This window comes from Tenrec ecaudatus, chromosome X (genome assembly GCF_050624435.1).
Source record: "Tenrec ecaudatus isolate mTenEca1 chromosome X, mTenEca1.hap1, whole genome shotgun sequence".
Classification (NCBI taxonomy): Eukaryota; Metazoa; Chordata; class Mammalia; order Afrosoricida; family Tenrecidae; genus Tenrec; species Tenrec ecaudatus.
In genome coordinates this window covers 31,587,627-31,612,599 of record NC_134548.1, presented here as the reverse complement: position 1 = coordinate 31,612,599, position 24,973 = coordinate 31,587,627, and the positions used below count along the sequence as shown (strand labels likewise).

At 40.4% G+C, this 24,973-nt stretch overlaps 1 protein-coding gene across 3 annotated transcripts in view; it reads left to right on the top strand.

Annotated features, from left to right (window-relative positions):
• DMD (dystrophin) overlaps positions 1-24,973 on the top strand; it is a 730,751-nt gene that overhangs the window by 260,410 nt on the left and 445,368 nt on the right. For all 3 annotated transcript variants that reach the window (XM_075538193.1, XM_075538191.1, XM_075538194.1), the window contains exon 6: positions 24,723-24,895. In XM_075538193.1, coding sequence (XP_075394308.1) covers positions 24,723-24,895 — 173 coding nt within the window. The remainder of the gene's footprint in view (positions 1-24,722; positions 24,896-24,973) is intronic.

Below are 24,973 nucleotides of genomic sequence, written 5' to 3'. Positions count from 1 at the left end.
ATTTCAAGAATGTGTTGCTCTGGGTAGACGAGAGAAACCAATTCCAAGGCACTATTATGTGTATAAGAAAGGGATCTATATAAAGAATCATTGTACATTAAGGAAACATCCCAGGCAGTATAGATCAAGTCCATAAGTCTGATTTTAGCCCCTATGTCTGATACAAATCTATAAAGTCCTCTTCAGACTCACGAAACACATGCAATGGTGCTGAAAGTAGGAAGATCACAGGCCAGTGGGTGGGAAGTCTTATGGATCCAGTGGCATTTTAAGCATCTCAGTGTTGGCAGGGGTCTCCATGTGGCTCCTCCAGCTCAGGGCACTAGCCTAGCTCCATGTGTTTCAGCAGCTGCAATGTCTTCCAGAGAGTGAGCCTATGTCCCACCTCCAACAAGCTATTTATCTCCTTAGCATCTCCAAATGAGGTAATCAAGCTGAGACCTGATTGACTCCACCCCTGCACTCTTAATTCTCAAATTGACAACAGATTATGTAACTAACACAAAGAGAAAAGATGTGAAAGGGAGGAATGTTAGATAGGCATACTGCTAAATAACTATTTAGTGAAGAAATATCAGCCCAGAGTATGAAAAGATTGTCTCTCATAGCAGTCAAGGCTGATGAAAAATAATCATGCATGCATATTACTGCTCCTCAGAAATCTGAAAGCTCCTTTTTGGTCTCCATTTTCCCTGGGATGTTCACTTCTGTATTTAAACCAGTTGGGTAGTTCAAGTTTCAAGGCTATTGATTGTAACAGAAAAATCAGTAGTAATTGGAAGCAGTTGGGTGTTGGGAGAGTAAAAGAGGGGGCTGCTCTCCAAGTTATCCTGTAGGACATTTCATAGCATTGAAATCAGGCAGTGAGTGGAGGCTTGGCGTAACTTAGTGCGCACGAGCAAATGGCCCTACAGAGAAAATTGCTATCTCTGCAATCCTTTTGTATCTGGGGGTGCAAGTGGGGGGATTATTGGCAGCAAGTTGAATGTAAGGGTTGAGGAGATTTACTTACCTAAATGAGGATATTGTTACACTGAAGTCAAACTTCCCCAGAAGTATTTGCTATTAAAGCAAACGGAAGATAGTCTTGCATCATCAGCAAATGAGGTGACCTTTGGACATTAACCTGTGTGCTTCTTTGCATGGAATAAATGGGATCTGTAGATTGTTTCCTTTCAAATATATAATATGTTCATTCTTTCCTGAAAAGTATATGATTTTCTCCAGTGTCTTACTTCTGTTTATAAAAGCCTTGTTGTACTTAATAGCACATGAGCATGTACAGAAGAGTACAGGACTCATTTGATAAGAATGTGTCATCATCACCAAGTGAAAGACCCTTGAATGGCTGTTACTAATTGGTTCATTTTCTCCATTGAATGATATTTCAGAATGGGTGAATCATTTTGTGATTTCATTGACAATGTGTCATTTCAACTGAAATACTTTATTTCGGCAAAAGGAAAAGCATAGAAGGAAAATATGCAAAATAAATGATTGAAGTTGAACAATAAATAGAGAATTCTCAATTATCGATATAACTCAGACATTACATGTTATGCTGTAATTCTGTTGATATTATCAGGATGTGTTTAAAAGAGAAGGCATTTCTAAAACTGCGAAGTCTTCTTCTAAATGCTTCAGAACCTATATAGTTTACTTGGGGATCGCCTTTCTGGAAACCAATGTCTTTCCTCGGCAGAGCCACTTGGTGGTTTCAAGCTGCCAGCCTTTCCGTTAGAAGCTGACCATTTATCCCGTTGAACTAGCAGGGTTCTTTTATATTTACCCTGCATGTTCACATAAATATATGTAAATTCACTCCAGCTCACGCCATCAAGTCTATTGAGACTCATAAGGACCGTAGAGGAAAGAGTAGAGAACTGTCCCTGTGGATTTCTGAGATTTAACTCTTTATAGGACTAGAAAAACTCATCTTTTTCCTAAGGAGTAGCTGGGGATTTCAAACTAGTCTGGTGGTTTTGAACTTCTCAAATACACACACACATATATAATCTTCTATTTTATATATGTATACACACCTTTCTCTATCTTGTCATATCTTTATCTATCAATATTTAAACCTGAAACCAAGTGAAAAATATTTCCTGTCATTTGGTCAAACTACATGTTTGAGGACCTGCTTGGCCAAGGTATTTGGAGCTTGGGACAATTTCAGTGCTTAAACCTTATATTTATTTTATTGTCAAGAATAGTCTGAGCTACTTTGAGGCTTCAAAAATAGACTGCCCAAGGAATGGATTCTTGCCTTCTCAGGCACCAGGCAGTTTTCCAGGAGCAAGCACTCATCCATTCAGGGAGCTATAACCTGTAGTTTCCACTTTTCTAGCAATTGCACTTAAACTCATGAGAACAGGCCCTAGGATTTCCAGAGATCAGCTTCTCGGGGCAAGCAGGTCCTCTCAGCTTTCCCCTGTCGGTCTGTCAGGGCCAGGGTGCGCGCTCCAGGACTTTCTTGCAGCCTCCGAAGTCTCGGACAGGGAAAGAAGGGAACAGCGCACGATGCTGACTCCTATTCATGAACTTATGTCTCCAAAGAAGAGAGGATTTTATCTTCGTTTTATTTTTTCCTAATCAGCCAATAGCATGAAACAAGGACAAGTCATCCTACCGGAGGAAAATTGGGGTCGTGCCATAGGCTAGCTGAATACGGGCTCTCTGGCATGCTGATGGATGGCCAGCACACAACAACACCTTTGGCGCATCAAATCTGCCCTTTAATTACATTTTAAATCTCATTTGAAGAGATTTTATCATTATGGAAATTGCTCTGTAAGTGTGTCCACGATGAAATCCAATCAAAGTTTGCAGAGAAGAATTGAAGACTGAGGAGATGAATCAGCAGCTAAATCGTTAACATCAGACGGAATTTTCTTGGCTTTAGGCAAAATAGTCCATGCAATAACATAAAGTTTTCATTGATTCAGAGGGCGATTTTAGCCAGCTTATCAGAGGGCATGAGCACTTTTCCAATCAGCGGAAAGAAGAGTCCTGCTGTTCCGCTCAGCAGACCTCTTCTCCCCAACCTGAGAGCCATCATTGGGATTCGTTGTACCCAACATGAATAATAGAATATTTAACTCATATCTCTGATTCCAGAGAATGCCATGAGTTCTTGAATTGAAATATTCCTTGGCTTTTCTGCAATAACTTTCCCTTCGGGGTTGTGAGAAAATATATATCTGTACTCCTGACCTATATACTTGGGGGACCTTCGGAGAGATGGATTGACACAATGGCTGAAAGAATGGGCTCAAACATAGCAACAATTGGGAGGATGTCACAGGATACAGCAGTATTTCATTTGTTGCTCATAAGGTTCCTGTGAGTCATTGTGAATTCAATAGCACCTAGCAACAACACTGGGTTACAGAAGCACATAAAGAAGTGCCTTAAGTGAAGGAAAAATAAATACCATCAAACTCACTGCCCTTGAGTCCATTTTGACTCATAGTGACCCTAAATAGAGGGCGTGGTAGAACTGTCTCTCTGGGTTTCTGAGGTTGTAGATCTTTATTGAATCAGAAAGCCTCATCTTTCTCCCAAGAGGCAGCTGGTGGTATCAAACTGCTGACCTTGTAATTACCAGCCCAACACATAACTTACTACACTACCAGGGAGAGCTCCTTTGTCCTATGTAGCACAATTGATTTGAACTTTCTTTTAAAACATCCCATTCTTCTTACTCATCCCATTCTTCCACCTAACTGTTTTGGTGGGCTACCACGAGTGTAATTTTTTACACTTTCCTTGTGGTAACAGACATCAGAAGACCCAAAACAAACAAACCAAAAAACAAACATAGTTGAGAAGGAGGTGGGTCGCAGCAAAGACCCAAAACCCATCTTTAGACAAAGGGACATTCTCTCACAGAAGGGTCACAAGGAAGGGATGAGTCAACCAGGGTACAGTATGGCAACGATGAAATACACTATATTCCTCTGGTTTCGTGAGGCTTCCTCACCCTCCACTATCATGATCCCCGTCCTGTCTTTCATGTACACAGGTATAGATAAGTGCTTATGACACATGGAATCCAGGTCATATAAACCCCTCAGGAACAGAATTGTGAGTAGCGATACCAGGAGGGTAAAGGGTAGGTGAGGAGAGCAGGGGAGGAAGGGGTAACCGATCACAATGATCGACACATAAACACAAACACACACATACCCCAGGGGGAACGAACAACAGAAACTGTGAGGCAAGGGAAACAGTTGTTGGTCTAAGATATGCAAAAATAATAATTTATAATTTATCAAGGGGTCATGAGGTTGGGAAAGGGGAGGGAGGGAAAAAAGAGGAGCTGATACCAAAGGTTCAAATAGAATGTAAATGTTTAGAAAATGTTGATGGCAACATACGTACAAATAGGCTTGATACAAGTGATATATAAGAGCTGTAAGAGCCTTCAATAAAATGATCTTAAAAGAAAAGAAATGCAGGTTCCTGTGTGTTACCCCAGGTAAACCTGTGTAATCATGAACTCTGGGGTTGAGACCCAGGAATGCCCTCTGGGCGTTTCTTAAATTTGCTCAAGTTGGAGAGCTGCTTTGCTATACAAAATGCAGAGGCTTCATGCAGGTCCATGCTCCCATTACAGAGAAAACAGATCACTAGGAGAGCAAGGAAGAGAGCGCAGTCTTCTGGGCTCTGCATCGGGCACCTCGTTCATACGTCTACTTGAGGGTTCCCAGCCCAAGCGTGGAGGGCCTCGCCTCTACCCTCAAAGAAACCAAAGAACATTGCCTCGCTCCTTTCTACACCCTATTCCCACAGTTTTAGAAAGCTTGTTTTTCAATGCTCTTATCTCTCCAGAAGGTCATCACTTTCGATAGGTCGGGAGTAGTATCGCTTTCCATCTTCTCTAAACTAGAGAGTATGGTTTCTCCCTCTCCTTGCTTTCAGTCAGTCCCTGAGTTGGAGTTGTGATCTTTCTCTTCATCTCTTGTCCATTATCTATATGTTTTTACCACTCTCCTCTCTGGCCCCAACTACTATATTAGCCTTTTTAATGGTTCTATTTGGCTGTAGTTTTCTTGTCTCTAAGTTACCTCTTTGTTGACAAGCTGACTTTACCTAAAGATAAGTCTTAAACAGGATTTCACAGGATAAAGCCTTTGTTGTTGCTGGGTGGCATTGAGTGAGTTCAAAGTCCTCAGCAACACTATACGCAAGAGAACACAACTGTGGCCAATCCTGTGCAAGCCTCACAGTGGCTCCAATGTTGGAGACCATGGTCACAGTCACTGTGTCAATCCATCTGGTCCAGGGCCTTCATCGTTGTTCTGTCCTTCCACTTTACCAAGCATGATGACTTTCCCCAGGGATTGGTCTGTCCTGAGAGCATGTTCAAAGTACCCAAGCTGAAGTCTTGCCCTCCTTGCCTCTAAGGAGCATTCTGGCTGTACTTCTCCAAGATGGATTTGTTGGTTCATTTTATAGTCCACGATACTTTGATATTCTTCACCAGCACCATAATTCAAAGGCATCAATTCTTCTTCTGTCTTCTTTTATTCAACGTCCAACTTTCACATGCAAAGGGGGCCATTGAAAATGCCATGGCTTGGGTCAGGAATACTTTAGTCATTGCTAATATGCTCACTTTGAAAGAGGTCTTGTGCAGCAATGTGTCATTTGATCTCGTGACTGTGACTTCCATAAAGGCAGATTATGAATCCAAGCAAGACATAATCCTTGACAACTTCAATCTTTTCTCCATTTCTCGCGATGTTACCTACTGGTCCCGTGGTGAGGATGTTTGTTTTCTTTACATTGAGCGGGAAACCATTATCCAGGCTGTCATCCTTGCTCTTCATTAGAAGTACGTTAAGTCCTCCTCACTGTCAGCAAGCAAGGTTATATCCTCTGCATATTGCAGATTGTTAGCAAGCCTTCCTCCAATCCTGATACACATTCTTTTTTATATAATCCAGCTTCTAGGATTATTTGCTCAGCATGCAAGATAAAGATCTTAGTTTGGCCCTTCACAATACTGTCTCTTCTTGTCCACCTGTAATTTCATTTTACCATGCGAATGTCATTTTACTCCTGATCCCATGACACGTCCATTCTGAGCACACAGTTACTCAGCTCCAATGTTTATTTCCATAATCAACTTTAATCATTTCTCCCTGCTTCCTATTTTATTCTCCCACTTCTCCATATTCAGTTCCTGATCATCCCTGAAGATCCCGACTAAATATCATCATGTGTGTGGTGACCTCTTCAGTTTGGTGGCATCAAACTAGGTGTTCTACGTTCCCATGGAGTTATGTTCCGCTTTAACATTACCACATGGTATTTGTACCTCTACCAGGAACCTTGCTATAAGAAATTTCTGTTTTGAGGGTGGAGGAATATTGTAACACAAAGTTGAGAGGAGACTCCCATCTTTCTACAAGTTCATAAAAGAAATATATCAGAAAGTTGGAGAATCAAAGAAATGGTACTCTGACAATACCAGGCAGAAGGGTTTTTCAGCAAATCCCTGTGTTTTCTGTTTAAGATGACCTGACTAATTAGGTATTATCCACATTGATTTCTCTGTCCCCTGTCAGTAAGTTGTTATTGTTTTCTGTTAAACGTTAAACCATACCATAAATTCCAGCACAGATATTTAGACAGCCCCTCTACCACTATGTAAGACAAACCAAAAATTTTATCCACAATAAAATACAATGAATATGACCTGCCACCATTTTTCTTTCTCTGGAGGACCCATTTATTTTATTTATATTCAAAATAAAAGGATGGTGACCACCAACTACATAATTTACATTCTTAGTTGTGTCACTTTAAGATAGCTTTCCACATAAAGAGGTGCAGTCTCAGAAACCCCAGGGGAAGTTCTACCCTGTCCTGTAGGGTCGGTATGAGTGAGCATCGACTCAATAGCAGGGAGTGAGTGGGAAGCTTCCTCATTAAAACTTCCACACGTTAGATCCTGGTCAAGAAAGGGCGAAAGCCTCTCCACTCTTGTTCTCTTGGCAGTCGCTTTCCCAATCTGTATGTTCTCAGGTGAATATTGCCACATACCCCCAAGCCTAGAACGTCCTGGGCCTGCTGGAACAGGCTGATCTCAAGATTTTCTGAATGGAACTGAATGGCTTAGGAAGGATTAGTGGGCACATAACAGCAAAATCATGAATGGGGATTCTGGCGTCAGCACAGTGGGTTTCAGGAGTGGAGAAAGGTACCTTATCATTGTATCTGTTTTCTCCTCATGCTTCCTTGGGCACTTCAGCTACCATGGTATTCATGTCCCATCTGACTCCTTTCACTCACCGATTGAAAATAGAATAAATTTAGGGCTTGTCTCTCCCCCCCCTCACCTTTCACCCTATTTCATTAGCTAAGGAATATGAAGTTACTCTCTCTAATGTCCCAAATTCACTGTCATCAAGTCAATTCTGACATTCTCCAGAAGAAGCAATTTGCTCTACTTGGCTGTTGAGAGACACTAACCCACCAAACACCACCGGAGGATCAGACTTATTTCTGGCAGCAGGCCATTAGTTAACATCATATTATTAGATCTGTTTTCACAGTCGCACTTTATGGATGCATCAACTTGATTTTAAAGTGCTAGATCAAAAGAGTGTCCATATCTAAATACTTAGGTTCCCTGAAGCCTATGGATTGTTTTGGACATAGGCTTGTTATTTTTAGTGGAAAATATAGAAATATCTTACAAGTATCCTATAATTTACCTATTCTAATCAAGTGTCTCCATGTAGGGTTGTTTTGTGGGGATGCAGGGTACTTTGAGGGGCTTCCTTTGGGGGCAGCGAGTGGAATAAAGTTGCTGTTTTGCATTTACAACCTTCATAATTACAACAAGCTAGAGAAAATTAGCTACATGGCTGCTAATGATTTCTAGTGTGTTATCAAAAATAATTATGGCAAAGTGCCATATGTTCTTTCCTTCTTCCTACACATTGCTGTTGGGATGAGATGAGACTTGACATCACATAATTGCTTATTTCTAATATACAATCTTGAAGCACAGTGATTCTCTAGAGGAAAATAATAGCTCTATGACAAAGATAGTTGAGAGATAAGAACTTTTCTAACTTTTAATTCTACACATAATATAGATAAATTGTTCATATAAATGTAACCATATGGGTCTTGGTCCATGGGAAGACAATTGCTTATTTAAAAAAATAAGAATGTATTCTGTTAATTTAGAGCCACTAATAGTCATTAAAGAGATTCGTTCTGACTTGACCAAGGAGGAATAAATAAATTCAGACTTAACTGGAATCTAATTCAGTTGCTTGGCCATTCGCTTCAGAATATCACAGTGAATTTCTCAAACCAAGTATTTTGCAAGTGCCTTAATGGGTTAATTATTTTGCTAGACTACATTACACTTCACTCAAGTTAGAAGTCATTGGTACTGTGTTGGGGGGTTCAGAGTGAAAGGAGGAGTGGGGGAGAGTCAAAAGAATATAAAATCACCATCTAGCTCAGAAGCAAAAAAGCCCACATGGAAGAAGCACACCAGCCAGTGTGATCACGAGGTGCCCAAGGGACCAGGTATAAGGCATCATGCCAAAAAAAAAAGAATGTGTGTATGTTTGTATATATATATATGTGTGTGTGTGTGTGTGTGTATACCATATTGAATGAAGGGGGAAGTGCAGAGTGGAGACCCAAGGCCCAAGTGTCGGCCACTGGAGATCCCCTCATAGAGGGGTTTAGGAGAGGAGATGGGTCAGTCAGGGTGCGAGGTAGTACCAAAGAAGAGCACAGCTTTCCCCCAGATCCTGGATGCTTCCTCCCCCCAACTACCATGATCTGAATTCTACCTTGCAGGGCTGGATAGGGCAGAGGTTGTACACTGGTACATATGGGAGCTGGAGGCACAGGGAATCCAGGGTGGATGATACCTTCAGGACCAAGGGTGTGAGGGGCGATGCTGGGAGAGTGTAGGGTGAGTGGGTTGGAAAGGGGGAACTGATTACAGGGATCCACATGTGACCTCCTCCCTGGGAGAGGGACGGCAGAGAAGGGGGGGAAGGGAGACTCCGGATAGAGCAAGATATGACAAAATAACGATGTATAAATTACAAAGGGCACATGAGGGAGGGGGGAGCGGGGAGGGAGGGGAAAAAAAGAGGACCTGATGCAAAGGGCTTAAGTGGAGAGCAAATGCTTTGAGAATGATTGGGGCCGGGAATGTATGGATGTGCTTTATACAATTGATGTATGTATATGTATGGATTGTGATAAGAGTTGTATGAGCCCCTAATAAAACGTTTAAAACAAAAAAATTCCATTAAGATACAGAAAAAAAGAATATAAAATCAGGTAGACTAAAAAGAATACAAGTTCAAGTATATACTTTAATCCTGCCCCCCAACCCCCTTTTTTCACATGCCAGCTGTGAGATTTAGAAAATTCTAACTCCATCTAAATCAGAGTTTCCCCACTTTGAGAATAAGAAAGCCTACCTCACAGGATGGATGCAAAAAGTTGGGTTTAAGAAAGGGTGTACCTATTAGCTTCCCACCAAGTTTCGTCTCCCTATCTGACCCCTACACCCCTCCAAATTTCTGAGAATAAATATACTTCAATGTCAGAACAGACAATACGGTCTTTCCCAATGAGGATAATTATCTCAAGGAGTTTGATTCTGGCACATAAACCACCGTGCAAAATCAAAAGTACCTTCAACATTGTAGACTTCATGTGTGGTTGTCAGTGTGAGTTACACGTGCAACCTAGAGTTTGATTGTAATAACCCTTGAGATCACTCTTGTTGATCTTCGAAAAGAGGTCTCATAAAGGAGAGGCTTGTCCAAGTGTGAGCACTGAAATAATATTACATAATAATATGAAATAATATTAGAACACAGTGAGTGTGATTTATCAGGATTTAAGATATATTCATAAAAAAGTAACCGGTTTGCTTTAGGGCTTATTTTACCTTCCCACACCAACGGTAGGCAAGCACGCCAAGTTCTTCTTCTAAGTTTTATGTGAGTTCACATCACCTTCACTCTTCTAAGGTCTTGAGTGTGGGGTTGCTCTGCCAGTCCTTTCTCAGGAGATTGTGTTCCTGAGACCTCACAATATGTACTTGAAGAGTTCCTCACAGGATGTATTTTAGGTGGGATTCACCTATGCTTATTTATAGCTTTGGTTTTAAAATCCTTAGCTTATCATTCGAATTTATTGGATAGCAAAGTCCATGCATGTTTGTGTGTGTGTGTGTATGTGTGTGTGTTGAAAGACAGCATAGGTAATGTTTTTCTTACTCTTAGAGAAATTAAGCTTACGATAGCATTTCTGTCTTTAAAAGGATTTTGTGAATACTTATCATTTCCCTGGAATCTATTTTCCATTGCTAGGACAAGGGAAGGATTGAATTGAGTCACCCTTGTGGCTATTTTTATTATTTATGAGCACTTCATGATAGTAGCTGTCCACTTTCACACCTCCTCATTGTGTCTGGAGCTACCATCTGAATCTGTGCATCCCTGACTGAGGCTGACTGTCGACTAGAATTCCCACCCTCTTTCTTTCCCTGTCCCATTTACCCTGAAAACGAACCTCTAAATAATCACTCTCAGATATATATTTTTAAATATATTTTGCCTTTACCCAGGGAAACATACTGAAATCTTATCTTTATACAATCAGATATAGTCTCCAGTTTTCATCCAAAACTCTCCATACCTACCTTCCACACTCTGAAACTCATCATTTGATTGGTCTCAGCACTTTCCACAATGTTCCTACTCACAGCTCTAGCTGGCATTTCTGTAAATTCGATATTCATTTTCCTTGGAATGCCCTGAAGTCTTCTCTGCTAGCAGATTTGGAGTCATGGGGGAAGAGGAGAGGTTGATCAGAAGAAAATAACTTGAATAAAGGCCCATAGTGGGTCAGGCATTAATTTAATTAATTATATGTTTTATCCACATTACCTCATCTAATATTTTCAAAACAAAACAAAAAAACCCCTGCAAGATGGCAATTACCTGGCTTATATGTGAGTTGGCTTGTGGGGGGGGGGGAGAGCGAACCGGCTTCCAAATATTTAGTAATTTGTCCAACATTACAATGTTGGTAAATGAGCAAGTTAATACTAAGCAGCTTTTATGATACTAGCAACTTTTCTGAGGTAGGGTTCTTTCTACTGTGCCATACTTTATCATAATCTATGTCAACTATGCCTGCTGTCTCTAGACTTTAAAAATAGGATCATGTATTTATATAATGTTTAGTTATTGTGACTTTTACTGCTGTTCCTCAACTGTGTCAATTCAGCATCCTCACCTAGTACAAGCCCTAAACATAAAGCAACCCTCAAAAATTCACCTCCCCTAGTCCTCTTATTATATCTCATCTCCTTTCACCTATACTCCATAGACCGACTTTTCCATGGCCCTATGTATTCAACCGCTATAAGTCTTACTCTTTTTTTTCCTTTAAAAAATCATTTTAGATTAGGACAAAGAATGTACAGATGTGCTTTATACAATTGATGTATGTATATGTGTGGACTGTGATAAGAGTTGTATGAGCCCCTAATAAAATGTTTAAAAAAATAAAAATAAATAAAAAATCATTTTATTGGGGGCTCATATGATTCTTATCACAATCCATAGATACATAAACTGTATAAAGCACAATAGTATATTCATTACCCTCATTTTTCTCAAAAAATTTGTTCTCCACGATGATGCTTCTTTTAAAAAAATCTATTCTGCCAGTCTGTGGCTTTTTTTTTTTTAGCACATCTGTACATTCATTGCCCTCATCATTCTCAAAACATTTGCTCTCCACTTAAGCCCCTGGTATCAGGTCCTCATTTTTCCCATCCCTTCCCACTACCCCCTCCCTCATGAACCCTTGATAATTTATAAATTATTATTTTGTCATATCTTGCCCTGTCCAAAGTCTCCCTTCACCCACTTTTCTGTTGTCTGTCCCTCTGGGAGGAGGTCACATGTAGATCCTTGTAATCGGTTCCCCCTTTCCAACCCACCCTCCTTCCGCCCTCCCAGTTTCACCACTCACACCACTGGTCCTGAAGGAATCATCCACCCTAGATTCCCTGTGTTTCCAGTTCCTTTCTGTACCAGTGTACATCCTCTGGTCTAGCCATATTTGTAAGGTCGAATTGGGAGCATGATAGTTGGGGGCGGGGGGAAAGCATTTAAAAACTAGAGGAAAATTGTATGTTTCATCACACCCTGACTGGCTCATCTTCTCCCTGAGACCCTTCTGTTAGGGTATGTCCAGTGGCCTACAAATGGGCTTTGGGTCCCCACTCTGCACTGCCCCCCCCTCGTTCACGATGATATGATTTTTTGTTCTGATGATGCCTGATACCTGATCCCTTTGACACCTCATGATCACACAGGCTGGTGTGCTTCTTGTATGTGGGCTCTGTTGCTTCTGAGCCAGATGGCCGCTTGTTTACCATCAAGCCTTTAAGACTCCAGACATTATTATATCTTTGATAGCCGAGCACCATCAGCTTGCTTCACCACATTTGCTTATTCACCTGCTTTGTGTTCATCAATTGTGTCGGGAAAGTGAGCATCATAGAATGGCAGTTTATTAGAACAAAGTATTCTTGCATTAAAGAAGTACTTGAGTAGAGGCCCAATGTCCATCTGCTACCTTAATACTAAACCTATAAATATATGCACATAGATCTATTTCTCCATCATCATATATAAATATATTTACATATGTACATGCATTTATTTAGACCTCTATAAATGTCCTATGCCTCCTAGCTCTTTCCTCTCTTTCCTTTAACTTTCCTCTTGTCCTACTATCATGCTCAGTCTTTATTTGGGTTTCACTAATTTCTCTTGGTTACATTGCTCTTGAACACGTCCTACCAGGTCTCCTACACCCTCCTCACCACCAATTTGGATCACTTGTTATTTCATTGTCCCTGGGTTTGTTAACATCACTACCTTTGCCCAAGAGCTCCCACTCCCATGGCCCCACAGAACTGTCAGTCCTGTTATTTTCTCCTCCAGATTGTTCATCCAGCCTATCTTTTTTAGACAGACCTGCAGAGATACTAACATACACAAAAACTAGACAGAGGAAAACCAAGCAACAATATACAACAAAACAATGACAAAAAACAAAACACAACAAGCTTGTAGTTAGTTCAAGGACTGTTTGTTGGCCTTTAGGAGTATTTTCCAGTCCAGTCTGTTGGGGCACCAAGCTCTGGCCCCAAAGTCCACCTTAGGCATTCCCTGGGGACCTCGCTGCTCCATTCCCTGGTTATTCTGTTGCACACCCTAAGTGTTTTGCCTCGATGTGGCGGGATCTGATAGGGCGCAATTCTCACACTGTGTCTCCAGTGTTGTCCCCTGTAGGGCTATGGTTCAGTGAGGAACATCATGCCTCATAGTGAGGCTGGCCATGTGGTCCTCTCTGTGGACTGGCTGCTCTAATCTAGAAGCTTGTCCACAAGACCTGATGGGCCAGGATATGCTCCCACTTCATCTGCTCCCGTGTGCTCTGATCAGATATGTCCCTCTCCTGGAGCTGTAGATTCAGTGCCATCCTTTGAAATAAATTCTTCTGTGGGGAGGGGCAGATAGTAGTTGGGATTGGGGCCGGCCCCTCAGGCCTCTCCTAGTCTTCTTACTCTTATGCAGACTTACACTTCTCTGAAGTTGTTCTTGAAGATCACCAAATGACCTTTCTTGTTGCCAAAGCCAATAGGCAAATTTCTGTTATCATGTTACCAACCTCTTATCAGTGTTTTGACAAAGGTAGCTATTCCCAACTCTGAAACCTTCTCTTCTCTCTTGGCTGCTATGTCACTATAATTTTTTTAGTCTTCTTCCTACCTCTTTGCCTATCCCTTTTCTGTATCCTTGATTAGATTGTCCACCCTCATCTCACCTTTGGAGCTTGGTGGTTTTCAAGATTTATCCTAGAGCTCTCTTTTCTTCTTCTCCTTAGTAATCTTACCCATTGCTATCCTCTTAGATAATACCTGCAGACTTAAATCATCTTAAATTCATATAACCAGCTTAGAAATCTCTCTAAGCTACCCACTCAGAAGTCCAGCTGCCTAATTGAAATCTCCAGTTAAAGGTGTTACATCAATTTTAAGCCTGCCATGTTGAAAATGTAATGTGGAACTAAATCTTCCCTCCGTTTTCACCATCTCCATAAATTGAACTACCATCCATCTGTTGTTCATGTTAGAACCTGGCCATTCTCTATGAGATCACCCCCTCCTTCTACTCCATTGTCCCAACCATTAGTATACACGAGACTCAATATCCAAATCGTATCTCAAGTCGGTATACTTCTCCCCCTCGGCAATCACCCTGCTCGAGGCCACCATACTTTCTTGCATGGATTATCCGTCCAGGCCTGTAACTGCTCTTGCTGTTTCCTCTTGCCTTCTTTATTCCCCACAGAGAGAGACTTTTTTTAAACCCTCAATCAAATTATTCCTCTTACTTGATTTAAAGGCTTTAATAGTTTCCCACTGCACTTGGAAAAAAATATGAACCCCTTATGGAACTTCAAGGCCCTAAATTATGTGCGGCCTCTTTTGCCTGCTCTTCAGTCACATTTCTTCCTTACTTAGGGAATTCTAGCCAAGATCCTGTCACAACAGAGCTAATACACTGATCTTCCTGTTTCCTTGTTCTCTTGCCTTGGCTGGTTTAAAGCTGGTTTCTTCAGATGCTGCGAATGTCAGCTGGCATGAAACTTCACACAGGCTGCCATGACTTGGTTACCATGACCAGAGTCTCCCATCACTAGCTTTCCCATGCACCCCATTATTCTCGTCATCAGTACTCACTGCCGTCGAGTCCATACTGACTCGTAGATACCCGCGTAGGTTTCCGACACTGTAACTGTTTACGGGAATAGAAAACCCTGTCTTTCTCCCGAGTACTTGCTGATGGTTTTGAACTGCTGACCACGGGGATCGCAACACAATGAATAACCATTACACCGCAAGGGCTAGCTTCCCATTTATAATAAGATCATTATCTTAATTAATGATTCATGTACTCACCTGTTTACTGTATTGATCCTCCACCATTGCACGATGCTATAAAGTCAAAGAGGACAGGATCTACTTTTTCACCACTTTAAGCCAAAAACTTCTAATATGGAAGGAAGGGAGGGAAAATGGAGAAAGGGGAAAAGGAAGGAATATTAGTAAAAAGGCTGGAACTACACTTTTATTACATTATATGCATTCCCATAGCTTCTAGCCAAATAGCTGACACTTAATAAGAAATAATAAATAGGGACTTCATGTGTATTCAGGTTTTAAGTAAAAATGTGGCATGGGTTTGCAAGGTGCCAAAATAAAAAGAAACGATGAAGAGCAAAATGCAGAAGAGAAAAGATGACACTCATCTCATTTCCAACGTAGTGTATCTTAAATGATTTCGTCAATTTTCAAAGTCAGTTTAAGACTCCAGTAAACCAGAGGGTCAGACCAGGAGAGAAAGCCTCACATGGTCCTGGCATTTAGGATTGCTTAAGGCGGTCTGACCAATGGGATTTTGCTCAGTTTCCTCGAGGGGGAATCCACCCTAGGACAGGCATTGTGAAAGATTTGATTTTGAAATAAAGCTTTGCACCTGGGAATTTAGTGAGGGAGGAGAGCATATCCCTCCTCTCCACTGTTGTAGTGCTTAAGAGTGAGAATTTTCGAATGAGATATGAAAGCAAAAACAACAAACCCTGCAGGATAATAGTCTCTGAGGACCTTAATAACAGCCATTTTTAAAGAAAAGCCTGTGGACTCCTAAATCCATAGCTGTTCGTTTAAGATGCATTGCAATGCAGTGGACCTGAAAACACACTCCTTATCTACCCAGAGCCACCAGGCTCCCAGCCAAACAGCAGTCCTCAAATTAACTCTTGTTTCTCTTGGGATGACAAATCTGCTGCTTTTTAAAGCATTGCAATGGCCACATATAGCATTGAAAACAAATACACACAAAACCCGTTACAGCCACAGTGGATCTGGACCTAGCTGTATTATCTGCGCTAGTTAGGAACCGCTGTGCTTAGTTACAGCCAAGACTGTGAGTCCAAGTGTTTCATGAGGCTGTTTCTTCCCAAACAAAAATCCTTGTGGTAGGATCATTTTGTTGTTTTGTCTTTGTTAGTGTTCATTTCCAAGCCATAACAGAATCGCCCTTTGGGAGAGTACAATACAAATGAGTTACTCCAAAGGGAAACCTTCCCCAAACCAGACCTACAAATTCCAGGACCATACTTCTTATTATTAGAGTGCTATAAGGGTTCCTAAAGATTTACTCTCAATCTTAGTATCATAATGGAGCTTGTGTTGTGTGTGTGTGTGTGTGTGTGTGTGTTTTGAAGGCACCCCTGTAAGCATCACTATTTAAAGCTCATTCTCAACTAATTGTTTGAGATAATCAGATTTTTCCAAAACCTAAGGGAGTTTCTCTTTTGCATGTTTGTTTTAGTTTTATTTGATTTCTTTGAAGCAGTGACACCTGTTCGGAGTAACAGGGTTGGAGGAGAGCCATAGAACATGTTTTGCATTGGAGAGCAAATGTTTTCAGAATGATGAGGACAATGAATGTACAAATGTGCTTTACACAATTGATGTATGTATGGATTGTGATAAGAGTTGTATGAGCCCCTAATAAAACAACTTATAAAAGAACATGTTTCGCGTGCACTCCTTTCTTCGTAAAGAGTTTTCTAAATTAAATGTGTTTTTTTCTGACTAATTCTGGATTATCATCATTAACATTCCTTATTGTGCTTTATTGTAAAACTAGAGCTCTTGCCACATGTTGGGCTGTTAGTGTCCACACTAGCTGGTCCTTGTCAATGATACATTCCTGAGGCTCCTTTTGCACCTTTCTGGTTCCTGGCCAGATGTCACTTCTCACTACTGTCAGCTGAGCCTGGAAGGATAACTTCTTTCCAACTTGGGATCTTTTGTTTCTGCTCTTTTGAGTTCTTAGAAATCGGATAATTAGTTTTGGGGTTGTTTCCCCCCTGATTATCAAACTTCTTTTAATTAAAAGCTATGGGTAAATACAAACCATAGCATGTTAGTCAGCCTTCTGAAAGCATTGGAGATGGTATTTCCAAGGTGAAATTTGTTGGGAAATTTGGTCGCTTGTTTTTATTTTTTTCTACATTGTGTTTTTTTTTGCTTACTTTCAATTTTCATCTATATTCAAGAAAAGGAGGCACTCATTTGCCAAGTTCCTACAACTTTCCCAAACTCAAGCTGTCATCGAGTCAACACCAACCCATAGTGACTCTACAGAATAGAGTTTGACTGCCCCTTTGTGATTCTGAGATGTTAAAATCTTTATGAAAGCAGACAGTCTTATATCTTTCCTACAGGAAAGCTGCCAGGTTTGAACTGCCAACCTTGTGGTTAGCAAGCAGCTCAGTGTGTAACCCACGACACCACCTGAGCTTCTTATGTACAAGTATATGTCAAAAAACAAACAGCAACCAAAGACCTCGCTGCCACCAAGTCAATGTTGATTCATAGAGATCCTATAGGGAAAGGGTAGAGCTAACCCCATGGGTCTGAGACTATATCTCCTTATGGGAACAGAAAGCTCCATTTTTATCCTGAGGAGCGACTGGTGGTTTTGAAGTGCTTACCTTGTGTTAGCAGCCCAATTTGTAACCACTGTGTCACTAGGGTATAGGAAAGCAAAGATGTGGATATTGTCAAACTTCCTGCTATGGAATAGTGTCACAACTATTTATGAGAGACCTTTGAAATGTTGGTGGAAAACTCCATTATCTTTTAGTCCCATTTTCCCCAAAAACTTTTTGAAGGAGCTTCATGCAAAGAAGGGTGCAACACCCCGTAATTCCTGGTATCTTCTTTCATTCACTTCCAGTAGGGATTTTGTGACTCTTCTTCTTCTTCCCCAGTTGCCTTCTGAAAACTAGAGATAGTTCTGGATCATTTCACATATTGATAATACTAGAGATAATTCTGGATCATTTCACATATTGATTGAAATTGTATATATTTCATATTCAGCAATCCTGGCTTTGCGCTTTACTTTTCTTTATGAAGTTTTATTCTCGGTGGCTTCCTGTAAGGACATTATCCTACTTTATTTAAAGATCTGGACTGAATTCTAGTTCTCCTTAATATCGTTTCAAATCAAGTCAGACTATCCATACCCCTGCTCATAAATCAAACTCATCCCTACATTTTCTCTCAAGGGCAGGCTGTTCCCACCTGGATGACCGACTTTCCTTCAACTCTCTCAATCCTATCCACCATTCACAGTGCCAACCAAGTCCTATGACTTTGTGGAGTTGATTTATCTCCCTTGAGTTCCACAGTGATGCTCTGCAAACACTATAATGTATATTACTTGTTATTTATTAAAGATTTATTGTGTGTTGATTGCTTTTCAAAAAAATTTATAAAAGTTATTCCATGTAATACTCACAATAACCCACCAAGTAGCTATTATTATTTACTATTTAGTAACACTGAAGAGATTAAAGGGTTTCCAAAGTTATATGGCTAATAAGAGCAAAGGGAAGACTAAAGCCTATATCTATTTAACTCCACTTTTCCATTAGTTATCGCTGAAACATGAGAAATAGAGCAGGGCACACTCCCAAAGAATGAGAAAGTGTAGATTTGGGGGAAAATAAATCTTCCATGAAAGAGAATATTAAGGTCTTTGCACTATGCTGCCTTCCTTTTTCTCATATCTGAACTTTCTTGGTACTCGACTAAAATGTGCATGATAATGTGATGAAGAAAGTGGATGGTGCCCAGCTACCAAAAGATATAGTGTCTGGGATCTTAAAAGCTTGAAGTTAAACAAGCAGCCATCCAGCAGAGAGGCAGAGAAGCCCACATGGAATAAACACACCAGCCTGTATGATCATGAGGTGTTGACAGGATCAGGTATCAGGTATCAAATGATCCAAAACAAACAATTTTATTGATGTTAATGAGGGGTTTGGAGTGGAGACCCCAAAGCCCATGTGTAGGCAATTGGACATGCCACCACAGAAGGGTTATAAAGAATGGACAATTCAATGAGGGTGCAGTATAGAACTGATGAAACACACATTATTCCTCTAGTTTCTGAATGTTCCCTCCACCCCAACCCCTCCCACTATCATGACCCGGTTCTACCTTACAAATCTGTCTAGACCAGAGTACACACATTGGTGCAGATAAGAGCTCTGAACACATGGAATTTAAGACAGATTAAACCCTCAGGAATAGTAGTGGGAATGGTGATATCATGAGGGTAGGAGGATGGGGGAAGGGGGAGAAAGGGGAACCCATCACAAGGTTGAATATATTGCCTACCCCCAGGCAGACAAATAACAGATATGTGAGTGAAGGGAGACAACAGACAGTGTAAGACAGGAAATAGCAACAATGATATATAATCAATCAAGGATTCACAGCAGGGGAGGGGGAGTTGAAAAGGGGCTAATACCAACGACTCCAGTAGAAAGAACATGTTTTTGAAATGTTGATGGCAACATATGTACAAGTGTGCTTAATGCACTTGTATATATGTGATGCATTGTCATAAGATTTGTAAGAGCTTCCCAATAAAATGATTAATAAAAATAATAAAATGTGCTTCATCCTTGTACCAAACTTTGGGATGTAACTTTTCTTTTGAGGGAGCAGGGCTACATATACTTTTCCATTTGTATTTGTGTCCATTTTTTTTCCATTAGTTTGTCTTCTCTCTTGTGTTGAATGCATTTCTGTCTGCTGCTTCAGATAGGTTTGATGGTTTCCATATTTTAAAAGGCCATAGCGTTACTCTGAGTGCTAAAACAGAAACAAAGTCCCTGTGCAGCATTGTCGAAAGGGAGTGCTAGATTTGGTCCACTGTAGACAGAAGGATTGCTAATCAGATACAAATGCACACACCCCACTCATCCACTAGCATCGAGTTGATCCCAACACAAGTCCCCAGCGAACTAAAATGCAAAGGCCCCCTAATATGCATCACCCAGGGCGTACAAATGCAGTCTCTGGAGCTTCACATCCTGCGTTTGAAATCTTGGTACATCGGTTATTAGCTATATGACCTCGAGCATTTTACTTAACCTCTCAGTAATTTCATTCTCTTAGTGGTAAAATGAATATAATAATCACGCCTACCCTAGAGAGATGCTGAGCAGATTAAGTGGGTTCATATCAATACAGTGCTTTGGACAGTGCCTTGTGTAGTGTTAGTTTACAGATATGATTGCTGCTCCTGCTAGTACTTTTGTTGTGTAATAAACACCTTCTTTTTCTGCATATCAGTAACTATTCTTCCTAAGTGATATCATATCAAAATGAGAGGAATTTGATAAAACATGCGGTGAATTGGGTGACTGAGGCTCAATAGTGAACTCTTCAGACTATATCAAGGGTTAAATAGAACCACCTAGGACTATGGAAATTATGATTGTATAATATTTCTTGATATGACTGCATTATTGAATGGTTTGATATGACTGCATTATTGAATGGTTTGAAATGACTGCATTATTGAATGGTTTGATTTATGGATTATGTTCTACTAAAATGATAAAATAAAATAATAAATAAAACATTGTGACAAAAATAAAAAGCAATGTAAACAAAATAACATGAAGCAATATGGAAATATATCTTAAATAACAGTTTTAGTGACTTTATTTGATTTTTTCATTAATATTTTAAAACTTTTTCTTATAATCTAGTTTAGTGTACCTCCTTTTTAGTTATTATTTATTAAATGTGGAAAATCATAAACTACCTTTCCATATATTGTTTTCAAATACTTAAAATGGTCATTAGAGCAAAAAAATTAGATATTGGTTCTGCTGAACTGATGCGAACCAGTTGCATCCCACCACTGCTAAGGTTTAGGTTTAAGACAAATGTCATTATGTTACCAGTTCCTTTGAGTCAATTCTCCCTCCTGGTTACCACAGCTTTGCCATCATGGTAGTTCTATACAAATGTGAACATGTCTTCCTACTTGTTCTTTTGGATGTCTCCTCCCCACTTAGGACTGATGCTATTTTTCCTGAGAAATTCACCATATATCCCAACCACCCAAAGAGAGCCCTGCGAGACTAACTGACTCACCCATATTTCAGGACAACCTACCTGAAACTAGCTTGACTAATTTCCTACCGCATGTTGTCCCTAAAAGGAAACTTGGTGGTGTGGTGAGGGAAGCATCGAACTGCTATCCACAAGGTTGGTGGTTCAAACCTAACAGCTATCCCGAAGGAACATGATCTCACAATGTTTATGCTGATGAGTTCATGTTTAAGCCATTACTTTGGCTCAGCTAATAGTTCACATGACTTTTATAGACATGAATTACTGTTAGTAGAATTTCTGGTCTGGCAGCAGGAATATTTTGTAGTATGGAAGCCTCCCCCTACTTTTTTTTTTCAGTGCAAACAGCATTTGTTCACAGGTAGTCTGGTTGCCAATTGTAAATGAGAAGTGAAAAGGTCATCTTCATTTCCCATTTCTTGCAGGTGTTTGAGCAGGAGTAAGATTTTCATTAGATCCCACCAAAACAAATCAATCTATGTGAAGAAACAAATTGTAATCAAACTAGAAGTGCTGTCTTTCAATCTGGTTTTCCTTCAACTTTTCTTTTCTTCCTCATAAGTAGTATCCTTGGTCAGCTTTGATCACTACTGTATCTTCCACCCAGTGGGTATAATGAATGGGTATGTGGAGACATCTGAAGGTCTTCTACAGTCTGGAGACCCACATCCATTTCCCAGCTCTTATATTTGCTAGATATGAGACTTCCCACAAGTGAGTTTAAAATTTTTGAGCATCTGTGTTCTCATTGGTACAACAGAAACAGTACAATGTGCTTTATGGGGCCAGGAGAAGGAATGATTAAGGTGGCACATGGGTAAGTGTTTTTATAAACTACAAAGCCATCACTTATACATAAATCATTTGTTATCCTAAACCATCATCATTACCTTGAGAAGTACTACTAGCCGAAGATTTACCTTCCTGCCAAATAGTAAGACGTTCCTTAAGTTGCTTGCGAATTTCTAAAAGGAAAGATTTTTATCCCAGCTTCTCTGAGGTTTGGCAGGAAATTCTCATGTGTATTTAGTTAGAAATGTGAGTTAACTACATAAAAATTGCACTGTGGATTTTAGAAAGCCTGCAGATAAAAGTGTCTTTTGTGTTTCTCATATTTCCCATTGTACTAAAAGTAGAACTATAACTCCTCAATATTTGTTTATCGATTTGATATTCTTTTCCTTTTGGATAATGTGGTCACATTGTTTATATTCACTGTAATGTCCGTTGCAAAAATGACAATTTCACAAATTAAGGAATTCACATCCTATGTAGCTTGGAGAGAGCTGCCGTTGATTTAGCAATGAAAATGTTGGTGTTTTCTTGATATACATGTTTGTGGAATTATTGGTTGAACCTGAGTCTCCACTCGATATTAAGTACATAAATATCAAATGTACTCCTAGTTATATGCATATTGTTGTATAAAAATCTGATTATCTTGAGCAACTAAAAGTTTGACTGTAATCCCCTAAGTGTATATAGGCTAGGACAAAGTTATAAGGTGTATATAGATTGACTGCACAAAGGATGCTAAGGAAAATTAAAATGACGCCGGGGGCGGGGGATTGTGTGTAACGTGGAACTGGTCGTTCCTTAGTCCTATATTAGTCAGAGAAGTTACCTCGGTTTTCTCGTTTGCTGTAGTATGCTTTTCCATGCAGTGACCCATTGGTCAACTGGATGTATATTTGACCAAGTGCCAGTGCTCAAGAAGCCCAATGCTGATTTTTCATCGCATCCGATCATTTCACAACCAGGCTATATCCTTTTTGCGCAAGCCTGGTTTTGTTGCAATGGAGAGAGAAGTTCCTTTCTCTGTTTTAGTATCTCCATGCTTTCAGCTTTGGATGTAGGTCCATCCATATCCCCGCTCCTGCTTTCCAGTCAAAGAGGATGGGACAGAAGTCTCTTTACAGTCCATCAGTGATCCTTTAGCTGCCAAAACCTGTGACAGGCAACATTCATTGTCCATCTCCCTCATTTCTGCAGCATCCTAACTCTGCAGCGAGGAGGCTGTGACTGGAAAACACAAGCCAATTCTTCAGAAAGTCTAACATGTATTGCTGCTACTTTTCCTCTAACTTTAAAAGAGTAATTTAATTTGATTTCTAAAAGAGAGAGCAAGAGATTGGGGGGTAGGGGGGGCCTGGGATGGAAAAAAAATCTAGTTACACAGATCAATCCAATTGTTTGGAGCTTCAGAATGAATTTTTAAACTTGTTGAACAGAAGCATACAAATCGCTAAGAGCAAGTCAGATAATGTACAAAGCCTCTATTCATTGTGTAGGCAGAAAGGAATGCTGGTACCCGGCAGCTCTCTGAGGAATGTTCCTTTGGCTTTGACTGTTCGGCTAGGAACAAGGAGGGAAACACATATATAAAATGAATTTATAATGTCTCTGGCTTATAATGACAAAACGATAAGAAAAGTTGGCTGTTTAATATAAACTGTCAGTTGCATACTCCAGGCCGCCTCTCTTTGAGGTCCCTCCCACATCCACAGGCCTTGCTACCGTTTAGTGAGGAGTACAAAGTGACTGTTTATTATTATTGACTGGCGAGGCCTGGCCTCCGAAATTCATTCTGTCAATAGAATGTGAGCAAAGTTGGCATTTTAAAGCAGAGCGCTTGCCGTCACTGGGTTTTCTCAGGATTGCTATGCAACAGGATCGGTGCTGTAGTCCCCGGTTCAAGCTGAAAATGTTGCACAGGAAGACATACCATGTAAAGGTCAGACTCTTCTCTGATAATTTTCTTGATTTGTATCTTACATGAATGAGGTTGAATGCAGTGGCGGAGTGGGTTATGCCTTGGGCTGCCAACCGCAAGGTCAGCCATTCAAACCCCCCAGCAACTCCTTGGGGGAAATGTGAGGCTTTCTATTCTGATAAAGAGTGACAGTCTCTGTCGTTTAGGGTTGCTATGAGTTGGAATTGCCTCAGTGGCTGTGCGTTATGGACTTCCTGTTTCCCAAGCCTAAGTCCAATAATTTTTGAAAGGGAATAGTTTACTTTTGATGCTGCAACCCCAAGATAAACTGAATGTGTATTTTCCGGAAGATTCTTTCTTATCAGAGAAACCCATTACTGGGCTGCTGCTGTGCACCAAGTACTGCCGTGTATATTCGTCTCTGCATGTGTTTGTGGTCCAAGGCAGCTCTACGTATGTGCAGGGAAAATGACTTGCCCCATAACATGATAAAATGGTGGAAACAGACATGCTTTTCCGTGGAAGGGTTTTCTGAATGTGTTACAGTAAAATGAAATAGAAATGGTTGCCTTTGAAATGTGTACTGATAAATCCATTCCTTTCCAGCTCACAGTGACTAGGAATAACTTTATTATACCCAGTTAGATGCTCATCTTTGTTTGGTTTGTACTCGGGAGCTTCTGGAAGTTTGTGGGGAAATTCCATGATCTTTTCATTCCACTTGTCCACCAACTTTGTTTGGAAACCCCCCTCATATCTTCTTGCTGGATGGTTGTCTTGAAATGCCTTTTGCCCAAATTCTTTTCAGTAGAGCATTTCTCTAAATGCACCGTGGGAACGAATCCCTCGTGTTTGGTAATCAGGTCTCTGTGCCTTGTCCTTACTCTCCTCCAGGACCTCCAAGGAGAAATTGAAGCCCACGCAGATATCTATCACAACCTGGATGAAAATGGCCAGAAAATCCGCAGATCCCTGGAAGGCTCAGATGATGCCGTCCTGTTACAAAGACGATTGGATACCATGAACTTAAAGTGGAGTGAGCTGCGGAAAAAGTCTCTCAACATCAGGTAGGAAAAGATCAAAAGCCAAAAAAAAAAACAGTCAAAATAAATTAAAAAGCTAAGAATTTTTCCTAGCATGAGTAG